The 19,629-nt window shown below is 42.6% G+C and overlaps 1 protein-coding gene across 1 annotated transcript in view; it reads right to left on the minus strand.

The window, feature by feature from the left end:
• The window catches only part of LOC124788613, a 189,039-nt gene that overhangs the window by 107,845 nt on the left and 61,565 nt on the right, over positions 1–19,629 (minus strand). Inside the window, exon 4 of the mRNA XM_047255883.1 lies at positions 15,993–16,359. Within this exon, the coding sequence (XP_047111839.1) occupies positions 15,993–16,359 (367 nt within the window). The remainder of the gene's footprint in view (positions 1–15,992; positions 16,360–19,629) is intronic.

The following is a 19,629-nucleotide window of genomic DNA, read 5'->3' on the forward strand; positions in this document are numbered from 1 at the left end:
GTAAAAATTACATATAACATATAGTTTTATATCTTGTAGTAAAAATTACAGATAACTAAATAAAAAGTCGTAAAGTGCGTAGGTAGGGGCAGAGCCAATCAGAAACGTTTATTTAGGGTCGCCGACTAGGTCTTTGGAAGGTACGAAACATAATGACAGGAATATGGAATGTACATATTATTATACAAACGTAAAATGACACCAAACAATAATGCGTGCAGATGGAAGTGCCATAATGTGTATGAAAAGATAAACTTTCAGGTTTCGTACCCTTATCTGAATGCAGACCACAGCAAAATGAGACGTAAGAAACGATGAGTACCACTCACAGATATAACGTAATAAATTGTTGACCTGGCCCGTTGTTACTGGCCTTTTGTTGTAGCGATTACACAGAAACTAGTGTGCGACATGAAGCCTTACACTACACGTGCTAGCTGCAGCAATATCTATCTAGCGTTCGTATTAAATAACTTCCCAAGATCTAGTCCTAAATAAACGTTTCTGATTGGCCAAACCCCTACCCAGGCACTTTATGACTTTTTGTTACGTTAACTGTAATTTTTACTACAAGATTTAAAACTATACGAACATGGATTTTTTTCACCGTCATATTTATGATTACTGCCTTTCTGTATGCGTTGTCTTCACTTGTGTGTGGTGTGCTACCACCTTGCGGCCACTTCAGTTTCCTTGCGTGGCTTCCAGCCACGGACGTTCAGTTCCTGTACAATATGGCACACGTAAGTTGACTCAGTACATTGTAGGGTGTCTGTTCCCTTAACTGATATGCATAATATCTGGCTATACCACATTTCTACAATGTGTTCGCAACTTGTAATTGGTTTTGTAAAAATCTCTTTTCAGAATCTGATGATGGTATTTTCGAAACGCGTCATCAAAAAGAGTGCTCTCAAAAATACCGGTGGCAATTTTACTATTATCATAGCGTCCACAATAGCTATTCCCACACTTATATCTATTATCCATTTCTACTTGAAGAACTGAATTAGGCGTGACGCAGTACAGTTATTAGGTAACAATTTGTAAGGAAACATAAAGAAATATCTGTTTATCACTTAGGCACACTTGTTTGTACTAACGCTTCAACATTACGTGTTTACATTATTTCAAACCAAAAAAAAACAAAACATATTGTACTTATATAACAGTACTGATACATTACAACAGCAGCTCCGTGTGGCGACCACCAACGTTGCTACAGACATTGTACCTACGAAACATATTCTGGAAAACACTCTACATCCCACCGGGTGTCTCTTCAATTTCCAATACAGTAGCCAAACCTCGTGCCGGCAGATCTTCCTGCGGAAGTCTCCTAATACGACCCGCAAGAAGTAGTCTAGGGAAGTTATTGTCTACCCTACTGAATACCAGGGCCACCAACTCCAGGACTTTTATCTATACCTCAGCAAACGTGGCCTCATTACACAGCTGAATTTAAACAGCCATAGAACGGAAACAGCACGTTTTCGTGTGTGGGTTTATATTCAAAATATTATATACTCACTCCCCTCTGTAAATCCTATAAGTTTCTAATGGGAATTCCCAATTACCCTGCATTTCATGTTTTATGGCTCCCGGTAACTTGAAAGATGTTGTTTTGAAAAATCAAGAGTTTAAAGTTTCAACTTGTGATTTTTAATATTGAAATTGAACAAACCTTTAATCGGCGATGCCAACGCCATACAGCTGGCCTTCTACCCGCCTATGTCGAAACACTCATTTTGACAATATTACGTCAATTAACTGGTGTCTGCTTACCATCAGAAGCGTTTATTGGACGATTTGGATCACTTTTCGAACCTTCTCTATCCGTATAAATACGTTCGTTTGTCAATTTCAAACACTCGATTTTTATTTCGTAAAAAAACAACCAAAATCACAAGTTACGTAAACGAGAGACAACCAAGAGGTTTTAAACTGCATACTATAATAAACCATAAAAGACTCATGTTCTAGAGAGAAATCTTATTGAGAATAGCATTTTTTGCTTTGTTAACCATTATAATATTACATCGGTTGCACCCGAGCAATCGGATGCGTCTGACACCCACGCAGTAAATCGCGGTTTTAAAATATTTTAACTTTTATGACACATTATGTGAATGAATCTTAAAATATCCTCTCGAGGAACACATTAAGCCAATAAAGTCTAGGCTCAAAACGAATGTCTACTTTGGTCTACCCCCTTAACGAATTAGGTTCGAATGGTTCAAATGGCTCTAAGCACTATGGGACTTAACATCTGAGGTTATCAGTCCCCTAGACTGAGATCTACTTAAACCTACCTAACCTAAGGACATCACACACATCCGTGCCCGATGGAGGATTCGAACTTGCGACCGTAGCAGCAGCGCGGTTCCGTACTGAAGCGCCGAGAACCGCTCGGCCACAGCGGCCGGCTAACGAATTAGGCATACACCTTATGCTCAGACATCACTTTGTAGCTACCTCTTCCTGACGAGTTCTTTGGAGTGACTATTGGATACTAGCAGTGAGGAATAGGGTTGTCTAGGAAGATCAAATTGTTGAAACCGCTTGTGACTGGAAAAATCATAAAATATAGTGACATGTATGGAAGTGAAACATGGACGATAACTAGTTTGGACAAGAAGAGAATAGAAGCTCTCGAAATGTGGTGCTACAGAAGAATGCTGAAGATTAGATGGGTAGATCACATAACTAATGAGGAAGTATTGAATAGGATTGGGGAGAAGAGAAGTTTGTGGCACAACTTGACCAGAAGAAGGGATCGGTTGGTAGGACATGTTCTGAGGCATCAAGGGATCACCAATTTAGTACTGGAGGGCAGCGTGGAGGGTAAAAATCATAGAGGGAGACCAAGAGATGAATACACTAAGCAGATTCAGAAGGATGTGGGTTGCAGTAGGTACTGGGAGATGAAAAGGCTTGCACAGGATAGAGTAGCATGGAGGGCTGCATCAAATCAGTCTCAGGACTGAAGACCACAACAACAACAACATAGTGACATTGTATGAAATCTTTGATGTATTCGTATTCTCCTTTGGCGGATAGATAAAAATGAATTTATAAAAAATATACGCGCTATGATACGCCTGTCTAACTTCAAGGACGACATGAATAGCCTAGAAAAAGGTGGTCATTTCAAACAGAAAATTCTTTTTTGTAATCTAGAACAAAGAGAAATGACTCATATGAGTTTTCAGATTCATGCCTTTGTAGTCTTATACTTTCGTTGGAGGAGAACAACTAAAGATATTCTTAGCTTATAGTATCTGAATCGTAGACATTATATTAGGTTTCTGCGTTTAGCCGCCATAAACACAAAATATTTACGGAGATGTCTTCCCTATCAAACGTTAGGTAAGATTTTATGATTTTAATTCTAATATTCATATTCATAGCAATTGGTTGGTTCCTTTATGCCTTCAGTTTGTTTCTAAAACATTTGCCTCCTTCCGAAGGTGTACCGTGTCAACGTCTGTCTTTCTATAGTTCTATGCTTGCTTTTACTTCCTGTTAGTTTCCAGTGGTTCTGAAAATCATCATTATTTATAAACTACAACGCAAAAAGTCAATGATTACTTTTTAGAATTTTATACTTAACTTATTGACAGTATTATTTCTAACAATCACAGATTCTCCTGGTGCTGAATGTGATAAAGACTGCCAATAAACCGATTTTTTTGGACCACTATGTTTTACAAAACATAGTGTTTACTTCTGTTGTCGAATAAATACTTTCATCCAGATTTTCTTCTGCGATTATTCAGAGGTTTTCCATTTTAAACTTCAACACTGCAACAGCATTGGACCCCAGTGTCACCTCCTCTTCCAACATTTACTGGAAATTAAATATCCCATTAGCGACAGAACACTGAATATTTTTCTTACTACTTTAGTTTATAGAATTTGACCAAAGGAAAGTTTGTAGTCAAGACTGACAAGTAACAATGTTGCTTTGCTAAATATACACGATCTACGGTCACAGGCTAGAATCATGCCTCGGGCATGGATGTGTGTGATGCCCTTTGGTTAGTTAGGTTTAAGTAGTTCTAAGTCTAGGGGACTGATGACCTCAGATGGTAAGTCCCATAGTGCTTAGAGCCATTGAATCATAAATATACAAGGTCGATTCAACAGATCTACCAGGAGAAATTTTTTTTGAAAGATGCACACTTGCGAGTGGTCAGCCGTGTTACAAATGTACCGAACGACGTAAGATATTGCACTCGCATTCTGAAAGCATTCTGTCTGATTATTTCGATTCCTGTTTCCTTTGTTTGCTATATTCGTAGTAGGTAATTGTCGGGAAGGTTTCGTCGAAAAAGCACCTCTCATTTCATTTTCCATCCTTGCCTAAACCATGCTTACACCCTAATTTCGAGCATGGGCTTCAAACCTCTGTCCGACCATTCCGATTTCAGTTTCTTGTGTTTTTCTTGTCACTTAAGGCAACTGTCGGAATGACTGCTTTGAAAGAGCATGCAGATTTTATTCCCAAACTTTGCTCAGTCCATGCATTCACTGTGTTTCTAATTTCATCGTCCCTGATGAGTAGTTAAATCTTAGACTTGAAACTTGTTCTTCAAATTACGCAGGCAGGTTATGCTTGACTTCAGGTTATCTGAAATAAATGCTGTCCTATCCAATTGTTAGGAAATTTTCAAGATCTTGTAGAAAAGTGACAAAATCATCGATTGCTATTCTGCTCCTGATTAGAAAGACAAAATTCTCTTCAATCTCACTAACATGCGGTTCCGGCCGCATGCTAGCATCTTCAGAAATTACAACAGATAAGGGGGAAAATGGCTACATAAAAATCTTAATGTATTTAAGGTAGCTGATATCACCGCTTTTAATGTGTAATCGCGCTATCAACAGACTAAGGGCTTAACACATAAGATAGTGATCCGTGAATTATTCGAACCGACTGGTTGAATAAAGCTACAGCGTAATTGGAATACAAGTCTTTGATTTTAACAAATATGAAATAAACAACTGTATGCAGTGAATCACACAAAATGTAAGCGTCATGTAAGTATGATGCATGAAAATGATTAGCGGCGGTGACTGGTTTGATTTCCTGTTAGCTACTCAGTATTTCGATGTCACATTGCACATTGTAATTAAAATAACGTTTTAGTTTGTTACCATAAGCCAGCGCGTCAGCTAATGAGACCCCATTACGTATTTATTGCTAAATTCTTGAGAATAATATGGAAACAAGATTTAAGTAAGTGCTTTGGTATATGCTTATTGATTAGTACTTAAACACGTATGCACTGCCGGCCAGTGTGGCCACGCGGTTAAAGGCGCTTCAGTCTGGAACCGCGCGACCGCTACGGTTGCAGGTTGGAATCCTGCCTCGGGCATGGATGTGTGTGATGTCCTTAGGTTAGTTAGGTTTAAGTAGTTCTAAGTTCTAGGGGACTTACGACCTCAGATGTTAAATCCCATAGTGCTCAGAGCCATTTGAACCATTTGAACGTATGCACTGAGTATAACTTTAAGTGATCTAAGAGAGAGAAATAGCAGAGTAAGAGAGAAACAGCAGACTAAGAGAGAGGCGCACATTTCTCGACACATGGGCCCAGGCTGCGTGTCAGGACAATTTTGTTCAATGGCCATCTTTTGAGGCAGGAAGTAGCAGCGTAGTTGTCATGATGAAACTGTGTCAAGAAAGCAATTACGATGTCAGTCACAGGCCTCGTGCAGAAATCGACGACATGTGGTAACCTAAAAGAGAGTTCTATGTCGTTCCTGTCTTAGTACAAGCGTGGGTCGTGCTTACAGTAACCATTTCCATTGGCAACAAAGGAGAAGTTCACCATATTAAAGAATAAATAAAAATAAACAAAACAGGCCAGCGGCTACTTTGGTCGACCAAGAAGTATCTGTTAGGCAGCAGATGTGTCATAACGACAGCCTTCGGAAGATGTAATACTTGGTTGTAGAGTTACTCAAATTAATAACTATTTTAAGCTTGCGGGAATAACCGTCCAGTAGTTTCTCCATGGCGTATAGTGAAACTGACATATATACGTGCTGTCATTTTGGAAATATCCACGCACGGCCGTAGGGGCATCGTCGCCATCATAACCAAAGTTGCTGTCTGCAGGTAGGATCATTTTGTGTGACTGTTCCTTTGAATTCTCTCCCGTTCCGCTGATATGATGCAGTCAGGTACCAGCTGCCGTTTCTCAACAATTTAACCAATAGTTATGTTGACAAAACCCCTGTTTACTATTGTATGGAATAGTACTACAGCTCACCAGGTAGCTGATCTACCAATGAAGATAGCAAACAGCAGCGATGGTGGAATGGAGTTTTCTACCTTTCTTGTTCCAAGTACGTAACGTTAAATTCGTTAAAAATAAGCACAGTTGTCTCTAGGCTGTGTTCACAGTTTCTTATTCATGGCTTTCTCTATGCATTAAGTGTGTGTTGCTCTACTAACCTAAACAGCAGTTCTGGAATAGATCCATGGTTACAGTATCACTGTTCGACACTTCGGGTAGAGTTGAACCATGTCCGTTGATTCCGAACATTTTTATGCGCACTAATTCGGTTAAAGCGAGCGGTTATTCTTGCTTAGGAATAGTCGAGAAACATTAATAAGGCAATCGTCTTTTGTTCATTTGTGAACCACACAGGGAGTCGGTCGAAGTAATTAATTTCAAGCAGAAATGACCGGGAGAACATTACCACAATGCTATCCGGGCGTTCATTGTCTTGTACTATGTAATCGATTTTAAAATGTGTACACAGCTGAAACTTGCCAAAAGTGATATAAATAGCGCTCTTCGTAAGGCGTCCACTGTTTTAGTGATTTAGTAGGTCTATTACGACTATTGCCTGTGGAATGGATTCGTGTGCGCCGCTTGTCGGTGAACCGAGTAAGCTGTTGTTCCGTGTGCCGAAATTAAACTGTTCGCGTATAGTATTTTCTGAGATGGAGAATGGAAACCAATCCATCACTTGCCCTAACGAGCCTGGAAAAATGCCTAAAAACCGCAGTACAGTATGTCTGGCCGGCGCACAGACTAACGGTCGTTTATCCGCCTCCCGACTCCATCTGTGTCTGACTCACCTACCAGTCTCCCATACTGGGGCGCTGTTAGGCTATTCGAACAGGGAAACTGACGTTCTCAATATATCTTTGGCTTAATGCAAGAGCAACCAGTGTCAGTTTTCATGAATTTGCGACATTACGTAATTAGTCAAGTTATCAAGTTTTATATGTAAGAATAACCAAACTATCTTTAACGGGAACGACAGAACATGGCTTATGGAACAATAATGTCATATCTTAAGCACGGAAGTTATTCATCCATCAATAACCAATACTTACATCATTATAATTTGCGGCAGTACTGTCACCTGTAATTTCATTATTAATTTCTTGGCAACCGGTTTCAATGATGCACGTCGTCATCATCTGGCCTTCTAAATATATAGTGGCTGAATTTTCCCGAAAACATCAGTTAGGCCCTCTGAATACAAAGACACCCGTATCCTCATCAGCTTTTGCTGTCAGCAATCATACACGGTAACCATCGTCTGTGGTTACTTATTACAGGAGATGCTTCGGATACCGTTTATTTTCACGTGGGATTTTCTAACTGATGTCTTTGTATTCAGAGGGCCTGGTGACTACGAAGTATTTCGCCAAAATCCGATTGCCAATAAAATGACAACGAAATTACAGTTAAAGGTAGCGTTGAAAATTATAATACACTGAGGTGACAAAAGTCATGGGAAACCGTCCAATATCGTGTCGGACCTCCTTTTGCCCGGCGTAGCTCAACAACTCTGCGTAGCATAGACTCAACAAGCCGTCGGACTCCCCCTTGCAGAAATAGTGAGCAATGCTGCCTCTATAGCAGTCCATAATTGCAGAAGTGTTACCGGTGCAGGACTTTGTGCACAAACTGACCTCTCGATTACGTCTCAGAATTGTCCGTTGGAATTCATGTTCGATGTTCTGGGTGGCCAAATCAGTCGGTCAAATTGTCCACAATTTTCTTCATACTAGTCGCGAACAATTCCGGCCCGGAGACATGCAGCATTTTAAAGTAAAGTTCTGGTAAGATCTTATGGGACCAAACTGCTTACGTCATCGGTCCCTAAGCTTACACACTACTTAATGTAATTTAAACTAACTTACGCTATGTGCAACACACCCACCCATGCCTGAAAGAGGACTCTAACCTCAGACGGGGGGAAGCCACGCGGACCGCGACAATACGCCCTAAACCGCGAGGCTACCCCGCGCGGCCATGCAGCATTGTCGTCCATAAAAATTCCATCATTCTTTGGGAACTTATAGACAATGAATGGTTGCAAATGGCCTCATAGTAACGGAATATAACCAGAGGATCCAGTCCATTCCATATAAACACAGCCCACACCATCGTGTAACCACCAACAACTTGCACAGTGCATGGCTTCGAAACCTACCATCAGCTCTTACCAAGTGAAGCTGGTACTCATCCGAGCAAGCCAAGGTTTTCCAGTTAACTAGGGTCCAACGCATGTGGTCACGAGTCCAGGAGAGGCGCTGCAGGCGATGTCGTGCTGCGGGCACAGGCACTCGCGTCGGTCGTCTGCCGCCCGTTGTCCACTAACGCCATATTTCGTCGCACTGTGCTAATGGATACGTTCGTTGTACACCCACATTGATTTCTGCTGTTATTTCAAGCAATGCTACTTGTCTGTTAGCAATGACAACTATAAGCAGACTGCGCTGCTCTCGGTCGTGAAGTAAAGGCTTCTGGACACTCCGTTCTCCATGGTGAGAGGTAATGCCTGAAATTTGGTAATCTCGGCACACTCTAGACGCTGTGGATCTCAGAATATTGAACTCCCTAACGATTTATGAAATGGAACTACCATTCTGCGTTCCAAGTAAATTAATTCCCGTCAAGTGGTAAAAATCACGCCTTAAAGCTTTCCGCATGAATCACCTGAGTAAAAATCACAGCTCCGCTAATATATTGCCCGTTTACATCTCCTCTATGCGATACTACCGCCATTTGTATAAGTGCATATCCCTATCGCATGGCTTTTCAGCTTTGTGTACTCCTATCGGCTGTAGTCCTCTCATCCTGTTCAACAAGAATGGATATGCCGAAATGTTTACATTAGTGAAGTACGTTACATAGTTTTCACTACTTGAACGCCCAGTGTCAATACTGAGAAAGAAAAATTAAAATAGACGAAGAGAAAAAAGTTCATTCGAATATAGAAGAATCTAGCTATGAGCAGATGTATTTCGAGAAGAGTAAAATAGGGAAAATCAAGGCATTGATTTCCTATGCTTTGATTGTAAAATTGTTTACTAATACTCATTTTATGCGATGGAATAACTTTTCATAAAAGACTGCTGTGGACTCTCACTGCAACTGTGTGCTCCGTACCCAACAAGCATAAATTTACTCAATGTTGGGGCTCTGATCCACATGATACAAAGCACAATTAAAGTCTCTACCTAACAGAAGTTTCTCCGAAGTTTTGCGAATCAAATAAAATATATCCTCTTTATAAAAACGTGCACGATCTGTGAAACGATCAGTTCCTGAAGGGGCACAAAGAAAAATCAAAGGAAGATCACAAAATCTGCAGCCTATTAGATGGCCATTATCAAGAACTTTGAAGTCAGTAGTATTGCCTCTCTGTAAAATAATACACTGCCAGTAGATAGTTTAGGAGCCACATTAAAGAAAGTAGGAAAGCCAGGAATAGAAAAATATTCAAATAACACTTCTTGCAAAAATATCACGTCTGCATCTGAATCGTAAACAAATTGCTGTAGCACTGCAAGTCCAAGCTCGGGACTAATTCCGTTCACATTCAAGGTAAGGAAGGTATAGGCCTGCATCTATCGGTTACTAAAACTATGCAGTTGGTTACTTGCAATTGACCATTAACAGTCCATGGCAGAGTCAACGGATGAGTCTGATGCAAAGAAGTTGATCCCTGCTTCCATCTTCTTTCTGCTTTTTTCTTCTTTTTTCGCCATGCCGTGCGCTCATGTGAAAACGTTGTGTGTTGTGGCTGTGCAAGAAGGCGACTGCCACATGGGGAAACGTGGGGGTGAGAGGTCCTGCGGAAATTTACTGTCAAGTATAGGTGGGCATTGCAGCTCCCAGGGCTCTATTCTGTATCGTTCATACCGATCGGTGCAGTAGGTTAGCCTCGGTAGTGGCGTCATTTTCGGTTCTTTATCAGAAGTTACTATTCTGTAAGCTTCTGAGACCTGTTACCGATCGGTCCTCCTGTCGATTTTTCGACAACTGTACTGAGAGGTTTTGGATTTCGGTATGGTCCTCTCATTCGGCTCAGTGTGATTTATTTACATCTAGAAGTTGTTATTTTAGACATATTAAGGGGTTTTATCTCAAAAAAGCACTATGGGACTTAACTTCTGAGGTCATTAGTCCCCTAGAACTTAGAACTAATTAAATCTAACTAACCTAACTACATCACAAACATCCATGCCCGAGGCAGGATTCGAACCTGCGACCATAGCGGTCCCGCCGTTCCAGACTGTAGCGCCTAGAACCGCTTGGCCACCCCAGCCGGATAAGGGGTTTTAGCGCCGAATTTAGTGATTGTGTTACTGAAGACTCACCAGGACACGTCCATAGGCCATATTCTGTATCTTTCCGCCATTTTGCCAATCGGTTCGGTACGCGAGCGCAGAGAACGGTTTTGTTTTCGAAAGACAGCACCAATATTATTCTGTAAGCATTTCGGAAGCGATGCCAAACGGTCCTACCGAACCGAAACGCTGTTGTCAGTTCTTCTCATGCCAACCAATCAAAAGCAATCTGCCTCAGATCCACACATGCACACTGCATCACCACAGCGGCGCGAACTCTAAGCAGTTAGCAGCCGACACAGTCATGCTATTCTTCACAGTACCAAAAAGTGTGGTTAGAGTACGTAATACTGTTCAAATTTCGCTGACTACGTGCTTCCATAAATGCATGATAACGATACAGTATTGACTGGTTCTGGAAACTGTCGTAAATGTCACATTATTTCATTTTATTCTCATTCACATCGACGCCTTGTTTTGGATTTTACGTTTCGGAGTATGGGTTAGGAATGGAGTGTAGTACCACATTGTGCAAATACATCTATAAAACATTCGAAAAATTCGTCATTTTTTTCTGTTTTCCGTTGCTCCTTAGTTGCTTCAAAATTCATGGAGATACGTTCCATCCACGCAACTACTTGAAAGCAGTTTGTTTATTGCCATGAGCGTTTCGCTTACTTTATTCTTGATGATTGCCGTACACGTTCCGCTTCTTTTATTCGTGAAGAGCTTAACAAATAAAAGAAGCGAATTAGTTGCATAGGCGGAACACATCTCCACGAACCCGAAAAATTGTTTAAGAGAGTTCAAAGATTAAGAAGATGCACCGAATGTGGTTGTAACTCGCTCCTAGAGATCCAAACGATGAAGTAGCCTAAATCCCCGTATGAGACATCAAAGATAAGCTTCATAAAAACAAAACTTAAAACATCACCTTTTCGAGAGCGTGTGGCGAGTCCAGCTGTAGAAGTTAATTGTAGTTTACAACATGCATCTGATGAATCAAAATGTTTCATATATGGTGGTATAGTATGAAAATATTGTGGCGGGAATCTTTCATCTCTATTGTTAAGGATTCGATCGCAGATAAATACTTGACAAGCTAGGGTATAAGGTCGATTGCTGCTAGCTTCATTACCAGCAATTTAAGTTGTGTTTTAGATTCCTATCTGACCACATTCTCGGAAATCGCTATGTATTCAGAAAAAAATGGTGAATTATTTGTGACAATAAATCACGCAATGGCTCGCCTTGCCCTTCAGAAAAATGGTTAGGCACAATGACTGTCATTGGGGAACCAGATCCGCTGAAGTTATACTTTTATGTTGTTCATCATTGGATTTTAAGACCGTGATATGACGCAGGCAAGTTGTACGAGGGATTCTTTCTCATTACATATCGAACAGGTCCCGTCTTGTCCTGCGTAAATTGTGTGTATCCGGCATCCACACACCTGTAAAAAAGAGAGAATATTCCATTTGACCACCATGTCCACGGATCGAACTCCGCTATAAACTTGTAAAAGATGTTTAGTGGACCAGCGTTCGCATCGTATATTCCGTATATCCCCAAACGGACACAAACCAGTGCCAGAAGCATTACTCTGCAGGGGACATTCACTTGGGTTTCCGTGGGACATACGGTAATAATCAAAGTGACCATGACAGCTGTTTACTACGTGTACGTTACTAAGGACTACTTCCATCCCTTAAACCTTGATGTCTTCCTCACGGCCACAATATTAGCGTAGTGTTTTGAGGAGTTTGATAATAAACTCAAGTTGACACACAGCCACCATATTCTCCCGATGCGCTTGGAACGGATTTAGCTGTCTATCGGGCACCAGGTACCCGGCCACGGACCAGCACCTTGTAATTTACGGGAAATGCGTGACCTGTGTGTAGATGTCTGGCACCTCACTCTTGAGGAAACTTATGAAGAACTTTTCGAACAAAGGTGGTGCAGTGGGCAGTGCGCGGAAGCAAACTCGTTTCTCCTGTTGTGCGCCTAACGTCACTGAGAAACACTTGGCACCCATACTGTTCTGTTGGACGCTTTGGGGTTTCATGAGTGTTATCGCTTTCTCCTAGGTACTTATCCTTTGAGCCTGTGTGAGCAACGCCAGGCTCTGCGGTTGTAGGATAAAATGGTTCAAATGGCTCTGAGCACTATGGGACTTAACATGTATGGTCATCAGTCCCCTAGAACTTAGAACTACTTAAACCTAACTAACCTAAGGACATGACACACATCCATGCCCGAGGCAGGATTCGAACCTGCGACCGTAGCAGTCGCGCGGCTCCGGACTGAGCGCCTAGAACCGCTAGACCACCGCGGCCGGCGGTTGTAGGATACAACAAGCACATTCGTAACATAGTAGGGACTTACGTAGCGTTTCATACTTTTCCTCTTGTTGCAAGTTTGCGAAAGATTTCACTGTGGAAATGGTGTTCGAAAGATGCTATGGATTTCGCTAGTGCTAGATTATGTTTTCGCCATATCGAAGACACTGAGAGACTTGTGATGGAAATTGCTAAATTTCCGTGGAAGCCAGTGCGTAAGACTGATGTATTTACATTGTGTAATTATCCTTATAGCAGCACAAGTGATAGCACATTACATGCAAGACAAAGACGGAAGGAACGTCTTAACAACTTAGATTAGTGACGTAATTGGAACTCCTGGCTGTATTTGTTTGACAGTATGGAACTCCAGTTGCCTAGAAAGATTCCAAGATTGATTACACCAAAGGTACGTGAACTCGCTTATCTTTCCTGAGAATCGCATTTTGCATCGCTGTTTCTGGACCTATTATTCTATATAGGGGAACTTAAAAAATAGGGACAAAAATTCTGTCACTTTAATGCCAAATAGTATAAATGTATGTCTGCCAGCTAGATTAGCTAATTCAAATACTTAGTACAAATGAGGAACTCGCATAACAGTGTCAACATGGCGGTATCCACCCATCATTCAAGTTTATTTAAACTTACGATGCATGTAAAATTAAAATAGTGCGCTATTTATATCTTGCTTTCTCATTAAAACTTTTGAAATTGCATGCTCGCATGTAACATCCACTACGGCCGAAAACTGCAAAAACATATTATACGTTGTGCTTTCTGTGTTGTGTCCGTGTTTCCAAGCGACTATGGTTGGAGTTTCTTTTTATTTTAAGAGGAGGGAATGTTACAGAATATAGCAGTAAAGCTTTAGCAATGGCAGAATTGCAATTTACAATGCATTATTTCAGAAGAAACAAAGCATTCCACAAATAGATTTTCAAAATACGCGGACCAAAGAATGGCGATGTTATCCAGTGACGTTGCAGCGTCTGCCAATAGCAGCACAGTAGGCCTACTATCCAGTTTTACTTTTTCTGTGGACCTTTGTCAAGCCCGTGGCACGCACAATTGCTGCTGTATTGTGTTCCAAAAATTGACCAACACACAGTGAAGCCAGTTATCAGATTTGGGAATGTAGTATATACCTGCGTATACTATTGATGTAAAACTCTCTTCGCTAGAAGCTGATCAGTATGCCACTTTAGAAACTTCGCGGTATTTTAATAGTGCCACTCAGTCTGGAAACCCCAGAACTTTTCATTATTCACTTACAATACACTACGACAAAAAAGGCGACAAACAACAAAGGAATTATCCGAATGGGACAGAAATCGAATCGACTGATGTGATGTACGTGTACAGACGAATAAACGATTGTAATTTCAGGAAAAAAATGGATGACTTGTTCAGGAAAAGGGCTTCACAAATTGTGCAAGTGATTAACGCGTTGTCCACTTCTGGCCCCATGCAAGCAATTATTCGGCTTCGCATTGATTGATAGTTGCCGGATGTCCTACTGAGGGATACCGTGCCGAATTCTGTCCAGTTGGGGCGTTACATCATCAAAATCCTGAGGGCCCTGCCCATAATGTTCTCAAACTTTCTCAACTGGGGAGAGATATAGTGAGGTAGGATTTGGTTCGCACAAAGACAAGCAGTAGAAACTTTCGGCGTGTGATGGCGGGTGCAGCGAACACTATCGTCAACGTACCGCTGTGCTGTAAGCGTGCTGTGGGTGACAAACAATAGTGTCCTGCTATGAAGTGAAATGCCAACCTAGACTATCAGTCCTGGTTGTTGGGCTGTGTGGTGTGCGACAGTCAGGTTGGAATCCAGTTGCTGTCGTGAGTGTCTCCAGGCACGTATTTGGACTGGAATCTTATTGAATGCAGTAGAACTGTCTTCAGCGACGAGTCCCGCTTTGAATGGAGCCAGTAGGACCAGGAATGGAGCCAGTACGGAGAAGCCCCAGACAGCGATGGGATACCAACCGCATTGTCCCTTGCCATACGGTCCAACAACCAGGAATTATAGTCCAGGTTGCCATTTCTCTTCATAGCAGGCCGACTTTGGTTGTCGCCCATGCCACCTTTATAGCACAACGGCACGTCGATGATATTCTAAGCCCCTTTTTGTTTCCCTTTATCACAAGCCATCCTGGGACTACATTTCACTAAGATAAAGCCCGCTCCCACAAAGCGTGAGTTTTTACCGCTTTTTAAGAAACCATTCAAAAGCCAAGATCGGACCAAATGTTTTTTTATTCAAGGCAACCGGTTTCAACTGGCTTTGCTGTCAACTTCCGGTCTCAAAGGTCGCAGAAAAACATGTTCATTTCACGCTGAAAGTCATGCACAAACAGACGTTTAAGAGCTGAACACGGCAGCAAACACTGTTGAAACCGTCTGTCTTGAATAAAAAGTATTTTTGCAATCTTGGCTTTTGGATGGTTTTTAACAATTGAAAGAGATTGCCCTTCAATACTCCCATAATAAGTTCTTTCTACTGCTTGCCTTCATGTGCGTGAAGCCCTACCTTGGCCAGGAAGGTCACTGGAACCCTCCTCAACTGAGGGTATTTGTAGCATTAACGGCAGGGGCCTCCAATAAGCTTGGAATTTTGACGATATACGTATAACGCGCCGGTAGGACAGAATGTGGCACGATACGTTCAGGACATCCAACGACTCTATGAATCAATAATTTCAAGCCCAATCACTGCTTGCATAGGGCTCAGAGGTGGGCCAACGCCATATTGACTTGCTTAATTCGTGAAGCTCTTTCTCTTGAATAAATCATCCAATTTTGCTGAAACTTGTAGGATTTGTTTGTCTGTACGTTTACATCACATCTACCAATTTCCGTCCCATTCACATAATTCCTTCTAGGTGCGTCGTTCTTCTTTTGTCTTAGAATGTATTGCTTTGACTTACTGCCGTAGTTTCTGCCGCTGCTGTCGTCCTTCGAGCAGTTTCCAATGCCTGTGGAAAGAAACCTGAAACAAACATTGCAGGTCATTATGGCCTTGGTACTCACCAGCCAGCCGTGATGTGAGCTATCGCGTAGAAGGTCTCGTGCGGCGGCTGTTGCAGCTGCTGCTGGTCGGGCAACCCCGTGGGCGAGGCGGACGCCGGGGTCGCAGCCGGTGTGGGCGGCGGCGGCGGGGGCGGTGCGCCGGTAGTGGGGGCGGCGGGAGCTGCGGGGGGTGACTGGAGGCGGGGAGCGGGTGGCAGCGCGTGGCACACGAGCCGCTTCTCGAGCGCTTCGCCGCTCCAGACGCGCAGCGTGCCGTTGCGAGCCGAGAAGCGGTAGGAGCGAGCGTGGTCGAGGCTCAGCCACTGCGGCTGCTCCGTCACCCAGGCCGGGAACTCGCACCGGCTCGTCCATGCGCCCCGGTCGCCACCTGCTGCACGCCACAAAACGTGCGCTCTCGATCACTGCACTAGTTTGAATGGAGGCGTTCATGAAAAACATGCAATTTAAAAGATGCACCAAATCCACAATTCTAAAGATACAGCAATGAAATTTTGTTCCATGCTTTATATGAAATTAACACATTTTCTGTTGAGTTCCTTGCATGCGTATTCAAATGCAGAGACCTGTAAACAGGCAGAATACGGCACCGCGGTTGGAAACGCCTATAAAAGACAAAAAATGTCTGGCGCAGTTTTTAGATCGGTCACTGCTGCTACAATGGCAGGTTATAAAATTTAAGTGTGAACTTGGCGTTACAGTCGGCGCACGTGCTGTCGGACGCAGCATCACCGAGGTAGCGATGAAGTAGGGATTTTCCCTTACGATTATTTCACGAGTGTACCGTATCAGGAATCCGCTAAAATATCAAATCGAAATCAGTGCGGCCGGAAAAAGATCGTGCAAGAACGGGACCAATGGCGACTGAAGAAAAGCGTTCAACGTGACAGAAGTGCAACCCTTTCGCAAATTGCTGCAGATTTCAATGCTGGGCCATCAACAAGTGTCTGCGTGCGAACCATTCAACGAAACATCGTCGATACGGGCTTTCGGAGTCGAAGACCCACTCGTGTGCCCTTGATGACTGCACGACACCAAGTCTTATGCCTCACCTGGGCCCATCAACACTGACATTGGACTGTTGATGACTGGAAACATGTTGCTTACTCGGACGAGTCTCGTTTCATATTGTATTGAGTGGATGAACGTGTACGTGTGTGGAGACAGCCTCATAAATCCGTGGACCCTGCATTTCGACAGCACTCCGTCTTCAGGCCATAAGTGGCCCATCGGGACCATCCGACCGCCGCGTCATCCTCAGTTGAGGATGCGGATAGGAGGGGCGTGTGGTCAGCACACCGCTCTCCCGCTCGTTAGGATGGTTTTCTTTGATCGGAGCCGCTACTATTCGGTCGAGTAGTTCCTCAATTGGCATCACGAGGCTGAGTGCACGCCGAAAAATGGCAACAGCGCATGGCGGCTGGATGGTCACCCATCCAAGTGCCGGCCACGCCCGACAGCGCTTAACGTCGGTGATCTCACGGGAACCGGTGTATCCACTGCGGCAAGGCCATTGCCTTGCATTTCAACAGGGGACTGCTCGATCTGGTGGAGGCTCTGTAACGGTGTGGGACGTGTGCAGCTGCAGTGATGAGAGACCCCTAATAAGTCTAGATACGACATAGTATTAAGAGACTGCCACACCTTGGTAGATGTGACGGCACCAGCAGTCGACCCTATGTTAGGCCTGAAGATGGCCCCCTGCGATGGGCTGAATTCGGTCGGCACTAAATAAATATAAAACGCGATTAAGACTGTTTCTTAATACTAAGTTAATTTATATTAATCGCTGTTAATCCGTAACCATGTTGTCCAAACGACTCTAACAGGTGGCACGTACTTAAGCATTCTATCTGATCACCTGCACCCATTCACGTCCACTGTGCATTCCGACGAACTTGGGTAGTTCCATTAGGATAAAGCGACACCTCAGACGTCCAGAATTGCTACAGAGTGGCTCCAGGATCGATCTTCTCAATTTGAATACTTCCACCGGCCACCAAATTCCCAGCCATGAACATGGGGTGCCTTGCACCGTGCTGTTCAGAAGAGATCTCCACGCCGTCGTACTTTTACGGAGTTATGGACAGCCCTGCAGGATTCGTGGTGTCAGTTCCCCCAGCACTACTTCAGAAATTAATCCTGTCCGTATCACGTCATGTTGCGGCACGTGTTCACTGAGGCCGTAAACGATATTAAGCAAGTGTCCAAGTTGCTTCGGCTCTTTGGTGTATATTTACTTTTTTATGGAATTTAAAAATTTTATTTTCAAAAAATTATATATATTCCTTTTTCTCAAAAACTATTCAAGAGATTTCTACCAGATTCTCTGCTTAATCTCTTTGCATGTAGTAAGTTCTCTCATGAGGGTTTCTGAATACAGCCAAGAAGAGAGTTTTAATAACTTTTTAATTATAGCTCTGTATGTTTAATATAAAACTGATGCAAAATTCCAACACTTTGGATCATAGCTTATACTCAGAATTTGAAAATTTACTTTAGACATAGCACTTACTGGATTTATAGAATCAGGTGGACAAAATTTTATAATTCTAGCCTTCATAGATTCATAGAAAAAGGAGCATAAACCTTAAAAAGCATTATTTTCGCGAACTGTAATTTAAAGTTCAACTTAACATATTTTTTTCCTTAAATCAACTTTCAGAAGGCCTCAGATTTCTTTCAAGGCTTCTCTTCCGATTTCTTTTTTTCCTCCTTGTTTCCTTTACCAGATCTTCAACTAACTTTTCAAATGTAGAGAGGCACTGTAAATCTATTTTTCTCAAGACGTCTTGAGTGAAATTTCCTATCTTGAAGATCATTCTCTGTAATGCCTTCGTCCTCCCTACGTTCCCATCATTAAATGCAGAATTTCTCCGTAAGTTACTGTTCCTACAAGTGCAGCAGTCGAAAATAAAGTTTTAGTGCATTGTTTCCATATAAGTCAATTTAGAGACTGATTTGGATTCTGGATCTTGCAATGAATACACTTCGATCGACCAGACACCTGTAGATGGGCTTGACAACTTCCAGGATACAACTTAAAAGTCTTTCATTGTGAATGTAGGGATTGTTATCTGTAATCTGGCACAGATGGTGAATGGGATGTTCATCTGTTGACACTATGTAGATATATTGAGCCCACACTCACTTACATTGGCTTTATTGAATGATGAACTGAGTACTTGCATGGATCTCCAGGCCGGCCGCTGTGGTCGAGCGGTTCTAGGCGCTTCAGCCCAGAACCACGCGGCTGCTACGGTCACAGGTTCGAATCCTGCCTCGGGCATAAATGTGTGTGATGTCCTTAGGTTAGTTAGGTTTAATTAGTTCTAAGTCTAAGAGACTGATGACCTCGGATGTTAAGTCCCATAGTGCTTATAGTCAATTGAATTGAACCATAAATCTCCATCAGTAGCACAAGGAAAAACAAGAACTGCTTCTTCGTAAGCAAAGCAGCTGGTTTGTTATTGTTTCAAAGACGTGGAACAGTGTCACAGATGATCTACATAAGCAGAGATTATATATCACCACCTTCTAGACGTATCCCGTGCAAGCTTGCTTGAAAGTAATCCACGGAATCGGTTTCACCGAGTTAGGATTGAAGGGTTGTTTCAGAACGTGGGCGTGGCAGGAAGGT

The sequence above is a fragment of the Schistocerca piceifrons genome, chromosome 3, assembly GCF_021461385.2.
Source record: "Schistocerca piceifrons isolate TAMUIC-IGC-003096 chromosome 3, iqSchPice1.1, whole genome shotgun sequence".
Lineage (NCBI taxonomy): Eukaryota > Metazoa > Arthropoda > Insecta > Orthoptera > Acrididae > Schistocerca > Schistocerca piceifrons.